Source organism: Phaethon aethereus (assembly GCF_964289735.1).
Source record: "Phaethon aethereus genome assembly, chromosome: 2".
Lineage (NCBI taxonomy): Eukaryota > Metazoa > Chordata > Aves > Phaethontiformes > Phaethontidae > Phaethon > Phaethon aethereus.
Genome location: NC_138582.1, coordinates 117138175 through 117156662, shown reverse-complemented (window position 1 = coordinate 117156662; position 18488 = coordinate 117138175). Strand labels below are relative to the sequence as shown.

At 41.8% G+C, this 18488-nt stretch overlaps 1 protein-coding gene across 1 annotated transcript in view; it reads right to left on the bottom strand.

The window, feature by feature from the left end:
• The window catches only part of AVL9 (AVL9 cell migration associated), a gene marked incomplete at both ends in the record, with an annotated part of 40663 nt that extends 22175 nt beyond the window's left edge, over positions 1-18488 (bottom strand). Inside the window, 2 exons of the mRNA XM_082014946.1 lie at positions 1305-1425; positions 18396-18488. Of these exons, the coding sequence (XP_081871072.1) occupies positions 1305-1425; positions 18396-18488 (214 nt within the window). The remainder of the gene's footprint in view (positions 1-1304; positions 1426-18395) is intronic.

Below are 18488 nucleotides of genomic sequence, written 5' to 3'. Positions count from 1 at the left end.
TAGGGTTTTAGAAAGCCTTTAAGACTATTTCCTGTACCATGTCATCCTCTTTGCAAAAATGCAACTATCAGTGGGAATTAGTGTAAAACCCAAAAAACAGATATCTAATAAAGTTAATAGTTATGACACATTTACTATATCTGAAACATATGTGCCTGTTTCAAGTTCCTGTGTATTCTTACCTACAAAACACAAAGATATATTATCAGTTTTGTTGCCAAGCTTTGGGTTTTTTTCTTACCCAAAAATACACATTCGTAATCTTTTAGTGCAGCAATAAAAATGCTCAAAGTTGAGCACTAGCTGGGATGGTACTGAGCCAAGAGAGAACAGGTAAGTGCAGCTGCATATGATCTTCCCAGCTTTGAATGTAGCTTACTTCTTGTTATGTATGTAACAACGCAGAAATTGAACAAAAAATCATGACCCAGAGCAGAGTCAAAGAAACTGTTATTGCTGCTAGGAAGAAGATTATTATTATTTTGATACGACTTCCTTTGCTTCCAAATGAGGTCTCTGGAAGCTAGAGAATTAGGAAGCTAAGTACATCAAGTTAAAAAAAAAAATCTTATTAAAAGTAGCTTTAAAAGGGTTTCTGTGATTTTGCTGTTTTAAGTGACATCCTTGTTCACTGCTCTGCAGAAAAAAAGATGAAACAACTGAATATGCATATAAATGTCAAGGCGATGAACTGAACTGCTGTCAAATAAAGAAATAAATGCAATACTAAACAAACAAACAAAAAGCAGTAAACTTGCTGGTAACTACCTGGCAAAGGAACCATTCTATATTTATTCTGCTGACAAATACGCTAAAGCTCCTGCTCCTGCCCTTTACATTTGCCGTTTTTCAAAAGATGTCATTCTACAGACATTGAACGACTTGCAGGTCATTCCGAGAATTAGTGGAGGAAAAAAAATTCATAATGACTATATACATTACAAAGTTGAATTTTAGAGTTTCATTTTTCCCTTACTTCAAAACTAGATTAGGTTTTGTTCAAGCGTTTATTCCCCCTTCAAAGAACTTCTGAGAAAGCCGGTAGCCTTGTTTTGTGATAGGACTACACACAAGTAATCCTTAAGCTTTTATTCACATCTGATGTCTTGATGTAGGAGGTACACCTTTATGATCTACTTTCACTTTAAACTCTGAAGCAACATGTCATTGCCAATGTATTTTGCAACTTAAACAAAAAGTCCAGAAAGTCTAATAGTGAAAATAATCATTGATAACTGTTCAGATATCAGGATTTTTCATCTGGTTGCAGCAGAAGTAGTACATACAACTTCCTCTCTCCTTACCTTCCTGATAGTTGTGAGCACCATCCGGTAAGGCAAGAAATGGCAAGTATTTCCATTCCTCTGGTAAACTGTGGCTGTCATGTCCTTCTCCAGGCTTCAGGGGAGGATAAGAGAATTCAACCTAAACAAACAAACAAACACAGAGGGGAGACAAAGAAAGAATATGTTACTGTTACCAAAGAAGCAAGCCTCTGTGATTCAGCCTAGCACTTTTTCTTCAGCAACTGTATAAAACATATTTTTTCTTCCTACTAGCATTCCCTGTCTCTTCCTCCAAAACACCCACTGACTCATCTGTGGTCTGACAGGCCCCGAGCAGATTTGCCTTCCAGAGTGCTTCCATCCAGCCTAGTATCTTTCCCTCAAGAGAAATATGAAACAGGTCTTCAAGCGGAAAACATCACCCAGCAGCTGAATACCTTCTCCCCGGTATGCACACAGCCAGCAGCACACTGCTGCGCCTGGAATGTCAGCAGAGGTCATTGCTGAGCACACACACCCTCAAATCAGATTTGGCTTCTCAGCCCCTCAAGTGCTCATGACTAGGTAACACTCTAACACATGCAAGCCTCTGCTGTACCCTACTGGATGTTGAATAATCTCAGAAACTATGCTAACAGGAAAATACTGCTTTTAAATATTTTTATGTCCTTGACCGCAATGTGTTCTACACATCAGCCTGAAGTACCTCCTTTTCCTTTCCCCAAGAAATCCTGCTTTTCAATTTCACCTTTCAATTTCACTTTTCATTCACTTGCCATTTATCTCTTTTTCCTAGAAACAGGGACAACCTTTCTATTCCTTACGCTACACTGCATGTATACCACATACCCTCATACCCAGCATCTTCAGAGTACTATCCTTTCCTCTTCTTTTCCTATAGAGATCCTTCTGGGTTTCCAGCCGCTTTCACCAACTATTTTTTTCCAGACCTGCATTTCTTAAATCACTGAACAAAATCTAAACACAAATTTATCAGTAAAATAAACTGTTTAAAGATATTGCAACTTGTCTTGAAGGACATTTAGCTATAAACTAGTGAACTGTAAAATGTACAAATGGAAATTTTCCATGTATGTATACATGGAAAATGAAAAAGCATGACAAAGCAAGCATACAGAAAATCTTAACATTGAATGGATGATAAAATAAAAACACGGTAAAGGATGAGAGTACTGAAGAAGAAATGGGAAGTAAATCAAGAAAAGTGAAATTCTTCACCTTAACACACGGTGTCACTCTTTCTACAACTGTTGCCAACTTGGAAAAGCACAAAGGACGACAAAATGCCACCAGAACTCAGCCTTGCTACTTGCTGTACCAATTTCAAGTTTTCTTATTCCTCACGTTATAAAAGAGATCTTTAAAATATGCACAAAAAACCCCAAACAATCCCGGTGAATGACCGAAGTCCTGAGCTAATGGTAAGTAACCCACAAAGAATATTTAAGCAAGGGGGTGGGAAAAAAAAAGACATGCAATAGAAAAAGGATTAATTTTTTGGCAGGGGAAGGAAGAGGAAATCCAGACCTTGATTTGTGGTTATCAAGAATCCACAGAGCTTTTTAAACAAAATATTCCATTAAGCAAAACAGAAGAGCATCTGACTTCTAAAGAAGAGATGAACACTGGAATTGGTATCCATGCAAGGAGTAGAAACACCGCCTGCCATTTAGTACACATACAAATCCTGAGAATTCCCTGCTATCCTTTTCAAATCACAGATTATAAGAAAATTAAAACGTTAGAAGCTTCATGTAAATATCTGCAGTACAGAAGAGGATTGTACCATACAATTTGATGCCGTCCAGATTCAAACTGGCTGGCTGAAAACACTATTTACAGAATTATTACTGGATTCTTGCAGGAGTAACATTAGCAATAAATAAAGCACAGTTCCTAAGTTTTAAAACATAGACAGTCAAGGAACATCTACACTAACATCCTGAATCAGGTATTTCATTTCACTGCATGGGCAACAGAGAGGGATTTGGATTCACTCTCTGCAGGAGCTTCTTTCCATCAAATACAGAGGAAACCCTGGGTCCCTTAGACTTCAGTGAATACATTCAAAGCATTATTCCTGACAGGGGAATACTGTAAGGAAGGATCTAAGACATCATTGCTTCCAAGCACTTACAGAATTACAATTGTATTTTGCATTCCAACCAAAATAATGAATTGGAAGACATATTTTAAGAAAAGAAGGGTAGGACAATTCAAGCTATACGAAAAGCATGTATTCACTGAGGAATGCTCCTTTTAAAAGTCCAGAATAAAGCTGAGAGATCTGGCTCCTGTGTTCTTTTGACAGTGTGAAATTTCCTGAAGAACAACTTTGTTCTAGCTCACAATATGCCACCAACACCTCAGCTGCTATCAGATAATCCCAGCAACAGGGATTTCTGCAGGCTCTGAATGTTCCAAATTCAACAAACTGAACAAGCGTTAGTGACACTGATGATAATCTTGGTTTATATTAGTCTGCTTCTTTCCAAAATACGTGTTCTAATTTAGAGACTTCTGTATGCATGTGTGTGTCTAAGTGAGAGAAGATCACAAAACTCTGATAAAGCTGAACTGAGATTGCTTAAGTGGCCCTAAATAGTCTGTTTTACAAATATACTTTATGATACACCTGATTTACATTCTGACATACTATTCCTCCCTCTCCCCATGAAGATCCATGTAGGAAGCACTGTGGTTTCTAAGAAGGAATCACATTTGTGTAGTTTAAAAGATCACTACTTGAAGGGGTACCACCTCATATTACAGAAGCTGAAAGGGTGGAAGTAACAAAGAAGCAGGAAAAAGGACAATCCAACAGCAAGGACAGCATGCAATGCCCTGGAGAACTTCCTTCCACTCCTCCTCCAACTTAAGAGTTCCCAGTGATTTCATTTCAAAGAGTTAAGACAAACTTTTTCACAAGTAGTTATTGCAGGTGGGGTTCATGTCAGCTGACGACACGCCATAAAGCACGATTTCGGAGCCAGTTTTCCCAAGCGTTCTGCATAGTCAGAGAAAACAGACACCTGCAGAGGACGATTCATCCGATCTGTTTCTTTCCATCATCTCTGAAAAGAGCCAGCTCAGACTTCTGAGTCTAACTTGCAGGTGACAGTTAACACAGATAAAACTCACCCTAACTGTTCCTCATCTTCTAGACATTCTGCTTGACTTCTACAGCTCAATTTAGAGACTTACATCAATTGCAGCTAGGAATCCTTTGCACAGAAAAAACCCCATTATTTCAAAACCAAGGTATTACAAGTACATTTAGTAGTCTTAAAAAAAAAAAAAAAGCCAAAACCCCACAGTTCTTGAAGAACTTGAAACTGAGTAGCACACATGTACAGAAGTGATAGCAACGGTGTAGAGAGAATCTCAGTTCTATCACTTCTGAGTTTTTGAACAACTGGAGCCTCAGTAAAATCCTTCTCTCAGCCTGTATGTGCAAACTGTACAGTACAGTGTTCTAGTTAGGCAACTTTAAAAAAAAAAACAACTGCTAATTTTTTTTCCCCCCTCATCTTCCACCTTAAACCCAGGACCAACCATTACAGGGGGATGCGACTACAGAAGAGACCTGTCTCAGCTCTTTTTCTCCCTCTTCACAGAATGAAGAGAGAGGAGCTCATTTTTAATTTAAATACAATGGATTATATGTAAATCATACATATATGCATGTGCATGAATAAACATGCACTTCAATTTCCATGTTTGTCATTAATACATATATGCATTACAAAATAATGCCCACAAATATGAGAAATGAAGTATTTTAATAAACCTCAGTAATCAATAGGAACAAAGAAATATATGCAAGTTTTCAGAGCTGACTGCTGGACAGATTTTAGAGGTTTTTGTCTCCACAAGTGAATTAAGACTCCTCAACAAAATGAAATTCCAATTCAAAGCTGAACTCCTCAGAGACTTGAGAATAAACTACATAAAACATGAACTATAATCTCCACTCATTTCTTACTCTTCCAAGTGTCAGGGATCTTTATTATAGCTGGAAATATTGATTATGCCTGTCAAGGGGTTTTGATGGCAACACTATCTGCCTGTTCAGATTGTCTTGTTCTGTAAGCTCATGGCTCTTGATGGATTTCAGAACTAAAATTGATACAGAATATTGTGTTGTCATTTAGTGGAGAAATAAATAACTGTGCTCTTCACTACACAAAGTATTTCAACTATTATGGATTTCCCAGTTAAAATAAAATACAATTTAAAAAAAAACTCCCTAAAGTACAACTGAATTTCTGGAACTGACACTTTTATTTTTCTGTAATTCTGCTGCATTAACTAACCTTTTATATGCAGTTTGTGCTGAATCTAACAGTTTGGATGCAAAGCACCTACTGATACACAGTCCTGTCTTGTTTGTGGAATGAAAAAAAAAAGTCCAGGCAATCTGTTTTGGTTCCTTGTCTTTAAAGGGACTTCCTAGCCAGAATAAATTTACTAGACATTCATTAACTCACAGTAAGAAAAGATTAATGCAGGCAAGGAAAAATACATTTCATTTCCTACATTTAGGAATTAACATGATAGTTTTTCTTTAAAAAAATGCATTGATATTGTCTTCTACTAAATTACAAGTACACAATCAGAAGAGAGGTTAAAAAAGGACATTAATAAAAGAGGAATTTCTAAAAATATATGTGCGTGTCCACCCAAATTATCACAGTCAAACATTAGACAGGTAGTTGGCGTTAGTTTTTGATGAACTTTATACTCAGGTAAGGTTGTTTTCCTTATCTGAGAAAAGCGTTAAGTGTTAGCAATCACTGCAAGAGTGAGATCCTCAGTGAACACTAAACAGTCATAATTTAAAACATGCTGGCAAGTCAGTATAAACTCCCCATTGTCCCCACTCCATGTATTGTCATGTTTGGATTACTGCACTTACAAGTTAACCACCCCCCTTGCTCAGCACAGTCACAATACAAGCTCTACTCTTTAATATGGTATTTTGCAATATTTCTTTTCAGGCTAGAAATTAAAAAAAATCTGGACCCATGTAAGTTTTCCCATTGGTTCAATGGAGAGAGGATTTAATCTCAAATCCCAGAAAAAAATCTGAAATATTTAGAATGACAGCATTATGTTAAAGAGAAGGATGCTTTCAGTAAGTTGCAAAATATAATTTACAGGGAGGAAACCTATGCCATTCTTTGAACAATTGCTTTGATGATCTCTACCATTGCTTGTACTGCAAATGGGTAGAATAATTGCTTCAAATGAAGAAAAGGAGATCAGCAAAACCCACCCATTACATTCCTATTTAGAAAACACATTTTCCCTTCATAAATCATTTCAGCACATTTCATTTTGAGGATATCAACTCTTCCTCTCTCATTTAAGAAAGAAAAGCAGAAGGATGTTGAGTACTGAGTATAATGCTAACAGCAGTGACCAAAAAACCTCAACAGATTAAAATTACACCTAAAACTTGATCCCTCATTTCAAATAAGATGGTATTTGTTCTTCACTCAAAGTAGGGATTTTTAAAAGATGTTTTCTTGATATATTAGTCCTAGCATAGCCAGATCCAGAGAAAACCAGCACACCAATGGTTTTATCTGAATCATCGTAACAACTGCAGCATGCAGACAAATGAAAAATCTAATAACCTTGTTATCAGCACTGAGAACAATTTATTATTTAAATCACAACCTGATCAGATTTAAATGACAAACTTTCCCCACTGTTGTACGGCAGAACCAACAGATCAGGATTTACAAGTTGAAGAGCCCATCCATATAACAATAATGACTGTGCAGTAATATAATGACCTCTAACAACAGATTTTAAAATAGGTTATATATTTATATAAATATGTATATGTGTGAGAACTATGTATGAAATATATGTTTCTGTAAATATGCATATGTATGTAGAATATGTATGATACATTTTTTTAAAAAATATATTTATATATCCATTACATACACAGTAACAGTAAAGGAAATCTATGTACTACAAAGAGGTAGGGCATCGCCTTTTCTATCCTCCCAGTTCCTGAAACTGGAACTTCCTCACGTTCCCATATCACTAAAGCTACACAGTGGCCACTTACACAAGTTCCAAGACACCACTTATATTGCTACAGTTTGCTTTGAAAACTTGTGACTAGGTTAGTAAAGTTTTGACTCTCAGGCCCTTAAAAGAGAAAATAACCTGAGACACTGCAACGTTTGTAGTTATTTTCAAAGTCATGCTAGTATGTGTTTTGGACACTCTTTCCAATTACTTAACACTTTATTTTTATAGTCATACAGTTCAAGTCAGACATAAATCCTGTGCTTTGGGACATTTGCTCATATCCGTCTCCTCAAAGAAAGTAAATAACAACAACAAAAACCCCAACCAACCAACTAAATCCCAACCCTCCCATCTCCTTCCGGAAGACGAACATAATACTACTGCAATCATTCCAGCCTAGGGGACTTGCTAGGGAACTCTGTGCCCTTAAGTTAGAATTCATGCAGGATGAACTCTTCAGAAGATAAAAGGTACCAGAGAGGGCAGCTTCATTAATGAAACAAGAGAGGGCAACCCTCAGCTCTAATCCTACCTGACATCTGCCCAACACAGCAACTAGTATAGACTGGGGTCAGCAGCAGCCTATTTTTTACCCCCACAACCTGCTGCACCCATTGGCTCTTAATGGACACACCAGCTACAGGGACTGGTGGCATTTCCTCTCCTCCAGGACAGCACCCAGACCTCATCACACACGAGACGCAGACATGCATCCTTTCCCCAGCTCTGCTGCATGCCCTGATTCCCAATGGGAAGGAGCCCATGCAGGCTGGCAGGGAGCTGTCAAATGGCACAGCGAATCTTCCTTTTCCTGGGAAAATGGAGGACCAAGACTGTAGGCACGCTTTAAAGCACATTTACCCGTCCATTTAGAAACGGCCTTTGTGTATAATTCATATACCATATATTGCTGAACTGATGCAGTCCAAGCAAGCGATCGCCTTCTCCTGCGAGCCAACAAGCACTGAGGTTCTTTACCATGGGACATCTGATGGTCCCAGAAAAGCTCTCAGGGAGCATGCTCCTTCCTTCCAGTTTTAACATTAGACTCACTCCTGAAAGCCAACAAATCTGGCTCACTACCAAGTATGAGGCTGAGAAGCTACACAAAGACGGTAACATGATGAAGTACAGAACATGCTCTGCTCTGTCCCCCAGTGAAGCAGGGGGCTCTAAACCCCAGCATGTCAGAGCAGGCGAGGAACTTGTTTTCACATCTTGTATCCACAACTTTCTGACAACGCTTTTAGAAACAACATGCATGCCTAGGTGTAATAATTCAGTACTACATACAAGGTATGGGACGGATTACCAAACTTAGACACTTATCATAAAATAAGGCAATATTAGGACAGGGACACAAAGTTGAGATTTGCAAGTTTCAATTTACTCCAACTGCAGTGACCTCTGTTCAGTGATTTTATAGCTGTGAACCTCCTTCTGTTATACATGTATGTAAATTACGTTGCCACCTTTATACAAGTGCTGACAGCCCAAGTTACTATTTGAAAGCATTCTGAAACAGGCAGATAAAAGGTGTGACAGAGGTACAGAAACACGTATTTTATCAATTCAGCATTCGTTCATTTATTCAAGAGAAAGGTCAAGATTCCTGGTACAGAATGTTTAAAAAACTACTTGGATGTTATGACACATAAACAGAGAGATCATAAGATGAAAGTTAATGATGATGACTATGGGAGGTGATACGTAACTGCAGATAGGTAGTTAGGAACCTTCTCTCAATACACACATCAGGGCAACTATGGAGAAAATATCCAGTATGGAATCCTCCAAAGAAATACTTTACCTCCTGTCCGGGACTTCAAGGAAGCAACTGCAAAATTATCAAAGCATAGCACTCTTTAAAGCTTGAAAAACTAAACAAAGAAACAAACCAAAGATCGACCATACCTGGGAGTTTTTCTTGAGCAATGAACACAAAATACTAAGTGGATTACACAGACATGGAAAGAGTGGAACCCATCATTAATTCTATACACGAGATCAGAATCTGTGGTATTATTTACAGAGGTGTGAGATAGCAATTAGACTGTGTACTCAGCAATGCACTGTGTATTTAAAGTGATTAGCATTAATTTGAGTAGCCTTTCTAATAAAACTAAAAGCTTCTTTCAATGTTCCAACCTGTTGAACATAAACAAATCAATATACTTTACACAACAGACTAATCTTTGATACTCGATGTATGCTATGATTAACTTCATCAAGAGATTTCATACTTATAATGGTCCTTTAAAGTACTTAAATAATATTATTACAAGCAGGGAACAAAAACAAAGGAATTGTGCTAATGTTTACAAGTTATCAGCAGTAAAGCCAGGAACAAGGCCCTTTGGCTTGATTCCAGCATAGTTCCTTTCCAAGTTATTTTTTGTTTCTGTTGTTCCTTTTAATAAGATCTTGCTTAATCACTAGAGAAGATTACTTATTGCATAATACCTGCCTACTGTGCTCCCTCAAAACAAAGACACAAAAACGTTAAAGATAACAAAGCATACAATTCACTTACATGGTTAAGAGCATCAAGTACATCTAACAGAATCACAGCAACTACTGGGTTGGCAGAGACAAGAGAAAAAAGTAGCTCTCCAGTAAAGCAGAGTCTTAGAAGAAAGTAAGCAAATGGGGACTGAGTCAGACTAGAAGTGTTCCCCTTAACGAAAGAAAAGAAGGATGCCTCCAGAAAGGCTGCCCATGGAACCTACTGAAGACAGCGACTTCAGTATCTCCCTCTTGGAAACAAGTGCTACAATCGAGGAGGCAGGATATCCAGAAACGTAGGCAGTTCTCAAGAGTTCATAAAAAGAGCAGACTGAACTTGCCTTAGGCACCTCCTACTTCTGCAAACAAAGTCAAGCCCAACTTGCCAACAATTCTGCTTGAAGACATACACTCCCTAGGCACAAGTGAAAAAGGCCACGTGCATGGATTACTCAGGCCATGTTACATGCTGAACTCCGCAGGTTGCAACAAGCATCACCTTCCGGAGCTCAAGTACTTGAAGCTCTGAAATGACAGGAGAAGCACATACACAGTTCAGGAAGGGGAGAAGTCCTAAAGTGCATTCTTCCCTCTCAAAGATCATATTCAGGCTCTTCTCTAAAACTTTGGTGTCTGCTGTTTCATTCCTGATCTTAAGTTTCCTTTACATGTGAGGAAGAAAATCTATGGTCAGGCAAGACGGGGGGATTGGCCTTCAAACACAGTCCACACAAAAACATACCCACACAGACAGGCAGCTCAGACACTCCTTGGGAGAAAGCAAACATCATATTTACATTAAAAAGTTAAAGTACTTTGAAGATCCTTAGGAGAAACTTTGGCATTCCACAGGAATATGCCTTTCAGTATTTACAATAATCCACTCCCACGTCTGTGACACCAAGTTTGAAATGTCATTCTCCACTGGAGCACAGTGAAGTGGGTCAAGATCAGCTGCCATTATTTTACAGAGCAAGGGTCCCAAGCAAACAAAAGTGACCAGTAATGCAAGCAGTCCAGGAGACACAAAGCGCTTTCCCCACCACCTGCACTTTAATTTTTTTCCACAACACAGTAAGAAATGTGTGTTTAAAAAAGTCAAGGGCAATTTGGAATATATTCAAATTCACTCTTGAGAGGATACATGAGACAATGGCCACCCATTGCACAAGGTCAGAGGCAATTTGCAAAACTGCTCAGGACCCTGAGTGCAGAAAAGCTGGGCCTTGCCACAAGTGAAGTGAGATTATGTATGGCCTGACTGGTGATGACACAGGGCTCGAATTTATTCGGATGTAATAGCCACAAAGCCTCATAGCATCAAGAGAAGATGGGAATTCTTGTGCCAGGTCAGACAGTACAGTAGTAAAGGGACCATCTTCTGCTTCCAATAACCAGCCCAGGGGCTGACAGGGACTTGTGCGTAACTCCTTTGCCTGCAAGTTTTTCTAACTTTGCTGAAACTTTCCTCCTCTCCTTTTTGAATAAATCAGTTCTTTTAACTTTGCCTTCAAAATGAATGACTTTTAGAGTACTCAGGATATTTTAAGCCTTCCTACACCCTCAGAGATTATCATCTCTCTGCCTCCCCATGTAAATAAAGCTTGGAGACAGAGCGCTCAAATAAGGATCACAACACAGAGGATCACTAGTGGAGAGCTGCACCTCGTGGCTCTCAGTATTCCACTTTCACTATAAAGTAAAGGTGTCTCTGTGTATTTTTCAACACACAACTTGCACTTACTAGTCAAGTTTTGTTCAGGTTACGATAGGGGTCTTTAGCAAAAATGTAAGATAGATAAGGACTTTCAACACCATTCAATGCTTTAAAAAATTAAAATGTTGTAAGGCAAATTAAGTGCTTCGTAATGAGAGGAAGCATTGCACGATTCTGAAAAAAACCCCCAACTTTCCCTTTATTTGCTCTGAAATCACTAGCCACTTACTGCTACTGCTCCTGAAAACTAATGAGGAATTTTTTATCAGCCACTCCAGAAGAAGGGCACAAACAGCCCTGAAATCCAAATCTTACCACCCTATACAGCAGCAGATCAACAGAACATAACAAGAGCCAGGGAGCTAGACAAGTAACTTGCTGCAATAACTAATGATACAGATACAGATATTCCAGAACAGATGACACCATTTCTGTGGCAGGCTTCCCTTATTATCAATTTATGCCCCAATACTTTCGTTACTTGAGTCCTGTAGAGCCTGAAAAGCACGTAGAAACTCACAGAATCACAAGGTTGGAAAGGACCTTTAAGATCATCAAGTCCAACCATTAATCCAGAACCACCATGTCCCCTAAACCATGTCCTGAAGCGCCACATCCACACGTTTTTTGAACACTTCCAGGGATGGCGACTCCACCACCTCCCTGGGCAGCTTGTTCCAATGCCTGACCACCCTCTCAGTGAAGAAATTTTTCCTAATATCCAATCTAAACCTCCCCTGGCGCAACTTGAGGCCATTTCCTCTTGTCCTATCACTAGTTACTTGGGAGAAGAGACCAACACCCTCATCGCCACAACCCCCTTTCAGGTAGTTGTAGAGAGCGATAAGGTCTCCCCTCAGCCTCCTCTTCTCCAGACTAAACAACCCCAGTTCCCTCAGCCACTCCTCATAAGACATGTGCTCCAGACCCCTCACCAGCTTCGTTGCCCTTCTCTGGACACGCTCCAGCACCTCAACATCCTTCTTGTAGTGAGGGGCCCAAAACTGAACACAGTATTCAAGCTGCGGCCTCACCAGTGCCGAGTACAGGGGCACAATCACTTCCCTACTCGTGCTGGCCACACTATTCCTGATACAGGCCAGGACGCTGTTGGCCTTCTTGGCCACCTGGGCACACTGCCGGCTCATATTCAGCCGGCTGTCAACCAGCACCCCCAGGTCCCTTTCCGCCGGGCTACTCTCCAGCCACTCCTCCCCAAGCCTGTAGCATTGCATGGGGTTGTTGTGGCCAAAGTGCAGGACCCTGCACTTGGCCTTATTAAATCTCATACAGTTGGCCTCTGCCCATCGATCCAGCCTGTCCAGATCCCGCTGCAGAGCCCTCCTACCCTCCAGCAGATCAACACTCCCACTCAGCTTGGTGTCATCTGCAAACTTACTGAGGGAGCACTCAATTCCCTCATCCAGATCATCTATAAAGATATTGAACAAGACTGGTCCCAGAACCGAGCCCTGGGGAACACCACTCGTGACCGGCCGCCAGCCGGATTTAACGCCATTCACCACAACTCTCTGGGCTCGGCCATCCAGCCAGTTCCTCACCCAGCGAAGAGTAAACCCGTGTAAGCCACGAGCCGCCAGTTTCTCCAGGAGAATGCTGTGGGAGACGCTGTCAAAGGCTTTACTGAAGTCCAGGTAGACAACGTCCACTGCCTTTCCCTCATCCACTAGGCGGGTCACCTGGTCATAGAAGGAGATCAGGTTGGTCAAGCAGGACCTGCCTTTCATGAACCCATGCTGGCTGGGCCTGATCCTTTGGCTGTTCTGCAGATGCCCTGTGAGCACTCTCAAAACCAACCGCTCCATAATCTTCCCTGGAACAGAGGTCAGGCTGACAGGCCTGTAGTTCCCAGGATCCTCCTTCCGGCCTTTCTTGTAGACGGACTCTTACTGCACCAAAACTGTGTGTTTTACATTAACAGACAAAACTATGAGCAACTACATATGACAAAGGGCTGTGGTTGGTGTTCCTTTCTCCTTGGGCCACTCTTCTTACCGGTAGCAAACAGATACCAAAAAAGCAATTTTATGGGGAATACTGATTAAATGCTTGACATTTCATTTCAGATGAATGAAAATCATGATCGAGTGAATACTACCCACAAGCTCTGCCCACTTCAGGACATTTGCTATTGATTATGTGCTGAGAAGGGTGCCCGTAACAAGTCAGCCGATACATACAGAGCAGAGAAACCCATCACGATGCCTGCTTCACGCCAATTGTCGTTCTCTTCTTTAACAAACCCATTGAGAGCGTGTCAAATACTAGGTGGACCTAGTCTCCAACCAAGCTTCCCCTCCCATTCTCTGAGCACTCCGCCGTAATTACCTCTTCTCCTTGGGAAAGAGATAGAGCAACCAACACTTTTTGAACATCTCATCGGTATCACTATGATGATTGGTATCATCAGTAGCTAAGTGGTTCAAGCAAGCAAGCTGGCAATCTGCTCGTGTAAACAAAGAAAAGCCTACTGCTTCTCCAAAAGCTTACTTCATACTTGCTAGAGAAAAATCCTTCCAATGCATTCAGGATTTTAGTTGGCAAATGCAGCATGCTGCTTTCACACAGCACAAAGTCTTCCTAACAGTGAGCTGCAACTCCAAGTTTTTAACAATTGCCCAGGAAACTGCATCCTCCAACTAAACAACGTACGTTGGGTAAACCTTCGTGTTGTCTCTTCCATAATCCTGCTTCACCCAGCAAGACGACCCACGGTTCAAGAGCAGGCCCTTGCAAGGAGCATGTGGAACCATCATTGCATCATGCTGTCAATCAAAAGGCACACAGACACAGACCAATTCCTTGACTCTCCTTCTCTTTTGTAAACAAATACATATGTATCGTTTGTCAAGTCTATGCAAGAAAAAGATGTTCCCATCCATTTCCAAACTGCACATAAAAGTCTTTGCTCTACAGGTTAAACATTTCTTACACTGTAAATTAATCACCAGGAAGAGCTGTACACTTCAGACAGCAGGATCTAACTGGAACAACACTTGTCTAAGAACGTGTAAGAATCCAATTACGTCTGTTACCAACAGCAATCCCAGGCAAAGAACCCACAACGTCAGAGCTCAGTTTCAAGTTACACGCATCTGTACACATCAGCTTTACATTACACGTATATTTCTATCCCCTTCCTTCCATACTACAGCTTCAGAGGGAAAGTCAGCTAATGAAAACATCTAAAAATCAAGAAACTTGTCAAAACATCTAACTCCATATGCATTCACTAGTATTTGAGAAAACAGAGATGGAAACACAGAAACTGAAAGGAGCATTCTCAGGCAAGCCAGGTAAACTCCTGTTACGACAGGCAGGCTAGCTGTATGATGTCTCAATCTTAAGCTGCCCAAATTCATTCAGAGTTACTGCCATTTGAAAGCTGCTTTGGAACTTTGCTTTCCTGCAATTAGTAGTTTCTCGTATGCAATATGCAGCGCATCTGCAAATGGTTCATATCCACTTGTTCTTGTGCCAGCACTGTCTTTCAGATTATTAAACGGTTGGTTTTTCCTCCTTGTTTTTCCATTTTCTGACAGTCTCTGTGTCAGACTGCATGTAATGCAGTGGTTAAGCGCATCCTCCAAACACCATGAGCAGACATGGCAAGCCAAAAGAGAAGTCCCAAACTGCCACTTTCATGAGACTCTCTTCCACCCCGTTGCTGCTCTTCTCCTTGTGCCCACATAGCTGACTTCTGCAGATGTCTGCTCGCCAAACAGAACCTGTGAACCAACCGGCTCAAAACCAACCCACCAAACCAAGGCTTACTTTTTGGTCACCTCAGTTCCCTTTTTCAACTTAACACACACCTGCCTCTGCTTTCCAGTTGTGAAGAGGCAGGAGAGGAAAAGGGGCGAATGTTACATTTGCAGAGGTGACTTACAGTCTTCATATGACTACAGCCTCAAAATACATTTTGTTAACCTACCTAGCCAAGCTCTTGAAAGTTCCCCTTGAAAACAGACTGCCCAAGGACTATCTCAACCATCCCTGGAAGTGACAAAGAGAATCCAAATCCATTTTTCTGAAAGGTGGTTCAGACTTTTTATGCATGAATAATCATATCACTACCTTATAGGACTTCATTTGTTGCCACTCTCGCCCCCCAATCACATCACTTCTGTGACTTATCCTTCATCATATATGGTCTCTTTTCTCTACCAGATGTCTCCGCATGTTAATTCCCAAGCCTATACTGTTATTACTCACTCCTTATTGCATGACTTCGTAACGTACCCCCATTTCTATCATTCCAGCATTCCTTATTCAGCTCTTGTACCACATTCCAGTCTTCCTTTGTAACACTGATTTCTCAAGTTTGCTCATCATAGTTAGATTTCACTGTGTAAATGATGCCAGCACCACTTCCGTGGGCCAAAATTCAGTCTCGAGAAACACCCCTTGCAAGCACCTTTCAGACCAGCAGTTCCCTCTTCTGACACAAATGTGTCGCTGCTTCCTCTCCTTCATACTGTTCCTTACCCAAGTACCAGCTTTTGTAATAATTCTCCAGTATCTCCACTGTAAAAAAAATAAAGAAGAAACTTTTTTTTTTATTGGTAGTGCTGTGTTATCCATTATCAAGTTCCAGGCAGATTTGAGCTACTTCATTTATTTTACAGGGAAAGTAAAGCAACTATTTATTCTTACAAAAGATGCAGGTCAGTCAGGCATGATCTATCTTTAGCAAATGCCCGTAGGACTCAGTCTACTTAGTTTCATGTTGTTAATTAATTCTTTCCTTCACAAATTCTCTAGAGCCTTGCATACTACTGATGTCAAACTCATTAGGTTTTAGCTGTGCAGCTCCCTGCCTCCAGTTCTTTTAGGAAACTATTTTTATAGCTCAGTAACAAATCTGCTAAGTCAGAGGTAGAATATATTTAAAACTAGATTTCTGGCTAGATTTCCCTTAGGAAGCCTGGCTGTTTGTGGTTCTACCAATTGTCATTCTATTCCTGCAGTACATCTCCCTGTAACACAACTACCCTATCCCCTTCCCCAAGTATCTTCCTCTCCAACTTCTCCAGTTCATTTCTTGAGATGCATAAAGAAGACTTTGGTTCAGAGGTATTCTGACACAATTTTTGACAACACCTGAAAACATACTTCTACAAACATTTTACTGGCAGCAAGATAAAATTCACTGCTACTAATTTATAGTTTGTGGGGTTTTTTTGGGTTTGTTCTTTTTTCTTTTTTTGCTTTGCATTAACACTGCATAATATTACAAGAAAAGAAATACAGGTCCCAAAAGGAGAACAGAAGCAACAAAAGCCACCTCTGCTTTTGTGTCCAACTTATGTCTTTTCCAAGAGGCCAACAACAAGGTGAGAGCAAAAATGCGTTCTTCCTCCTACAGGCACCCAACTAACACTCATCTTCTAACAGTCTTTGACAAGAAAGTGGCTGATAAATACCACAGACCTTGCAACCTAGGTGATCTAATTACTTCACAGGAACTGATCCTGTGAACATCCCCATGTGAACAGCCCTTAGACACCCTGAGGAGAAAGGATGTGTTACAAAACCATGCAGATCTTTCAGAAAGACATGGAAGAACACCTACAATGCGTTACTGCACTTCCACTGCAGCCTCTGTTGGTATGAGGAATTGTTTTCCATGTTACCGTGCTCGTGTTGTTTCCTGAAGCATTAACAAAGATTAATTTAACTCCCTGGTACCTTGTATGGAACGCATTCATGTCAAACTAATTCTTGGGTAACACCAACCATCACATACATGAATTCTTCTGGCAATTTCTGTAAAGACTAAGAACGCTCCATGGAAAAAGACCCACTGCAAGTCCAACATTATATCTATCTGCTCTTGCCACAGCAAAGCAACTGCGTGCGCAGCCCAGCTGGGCAACAGCATCTCCTGTTTTGAGGGTTAAATAAAAGACAATAAAAAAAATCAGAGCATAAAATACCTATGAAATACATAAAACATAAAATTCTTCTACCTTACAGGCCACATGAAGCAGTCGAGCATTTGCGAAACAAGGGAACAGACATGCAAAGAAAACTTGTATCAGGGGTGGACTTATACCCTGGGGCCTTGTTTGTGTACAAGTTGTACCTGTCAAGAGTTCAACGCGGTGCTGCCTGGCTGGGCCGGCAGGAACAGAAGGTAAATTTAAAAAAAAAAAATTCCCTTAATTCTCTACCTGAATGCGTTAAATACGCATGCCTCGCAGTAGATACGGGTGCCAGGATTTGAGCCGCCTCCCCGCACTCACGGGAGACCGGGGGGGGGGGGCGGCCGGCGGCGGGGAGCTCGCCCCGCCGGCCCTCGCTCCGCCTCGCCCCGAGGCAGGACGGGGCGCAGTCACGTAGGCAGCTCAACAGACATCGACTGCCCGCAGCGGGCTGAGTCACGGCCACGACAGGCATCCCACGCCCCGCAACCCCCGGGCGAGGGAACCCCCGGCCTAGCCCGGGCCCCTCCACGGGGAAAGGGGGAGGCCGCTTCCAGCCGGGGCCCTCTGACGCGCTTCGCGGCGCCTCGCCGGTGTCACACTACTCCGCTACCCTCCCCCTTGAGCTAAAGCAAAGCCCCCCCCGGGCCCATCAGCGGCGCCCCCTCCCGCAGGGGGCCCAAGACCCCCCCCCCGCCGGGCCGCAGCCGGGCGGCCCCGCTGAGGGCAGCAGCCGGGCCGGCGCCGCTCAGCGCGGGGGAGGGGACCCGGGTGAGGGCAGGGAGGAAGCGCAGGAGCGGAGGTGAGGAGGGAAAGCGGGGGACGAGAGGCAGTCGCTGGCGGGCGGCAGCCGTGCCCCCTCACCTGGCAGCCCTTCTTGTGGTGGAAGCCCACCACCACGATGTGCAGCACCGGTCCCCGCGGAGGGGCGGCCGGCGGCGCGCCCGACTTCTCCAT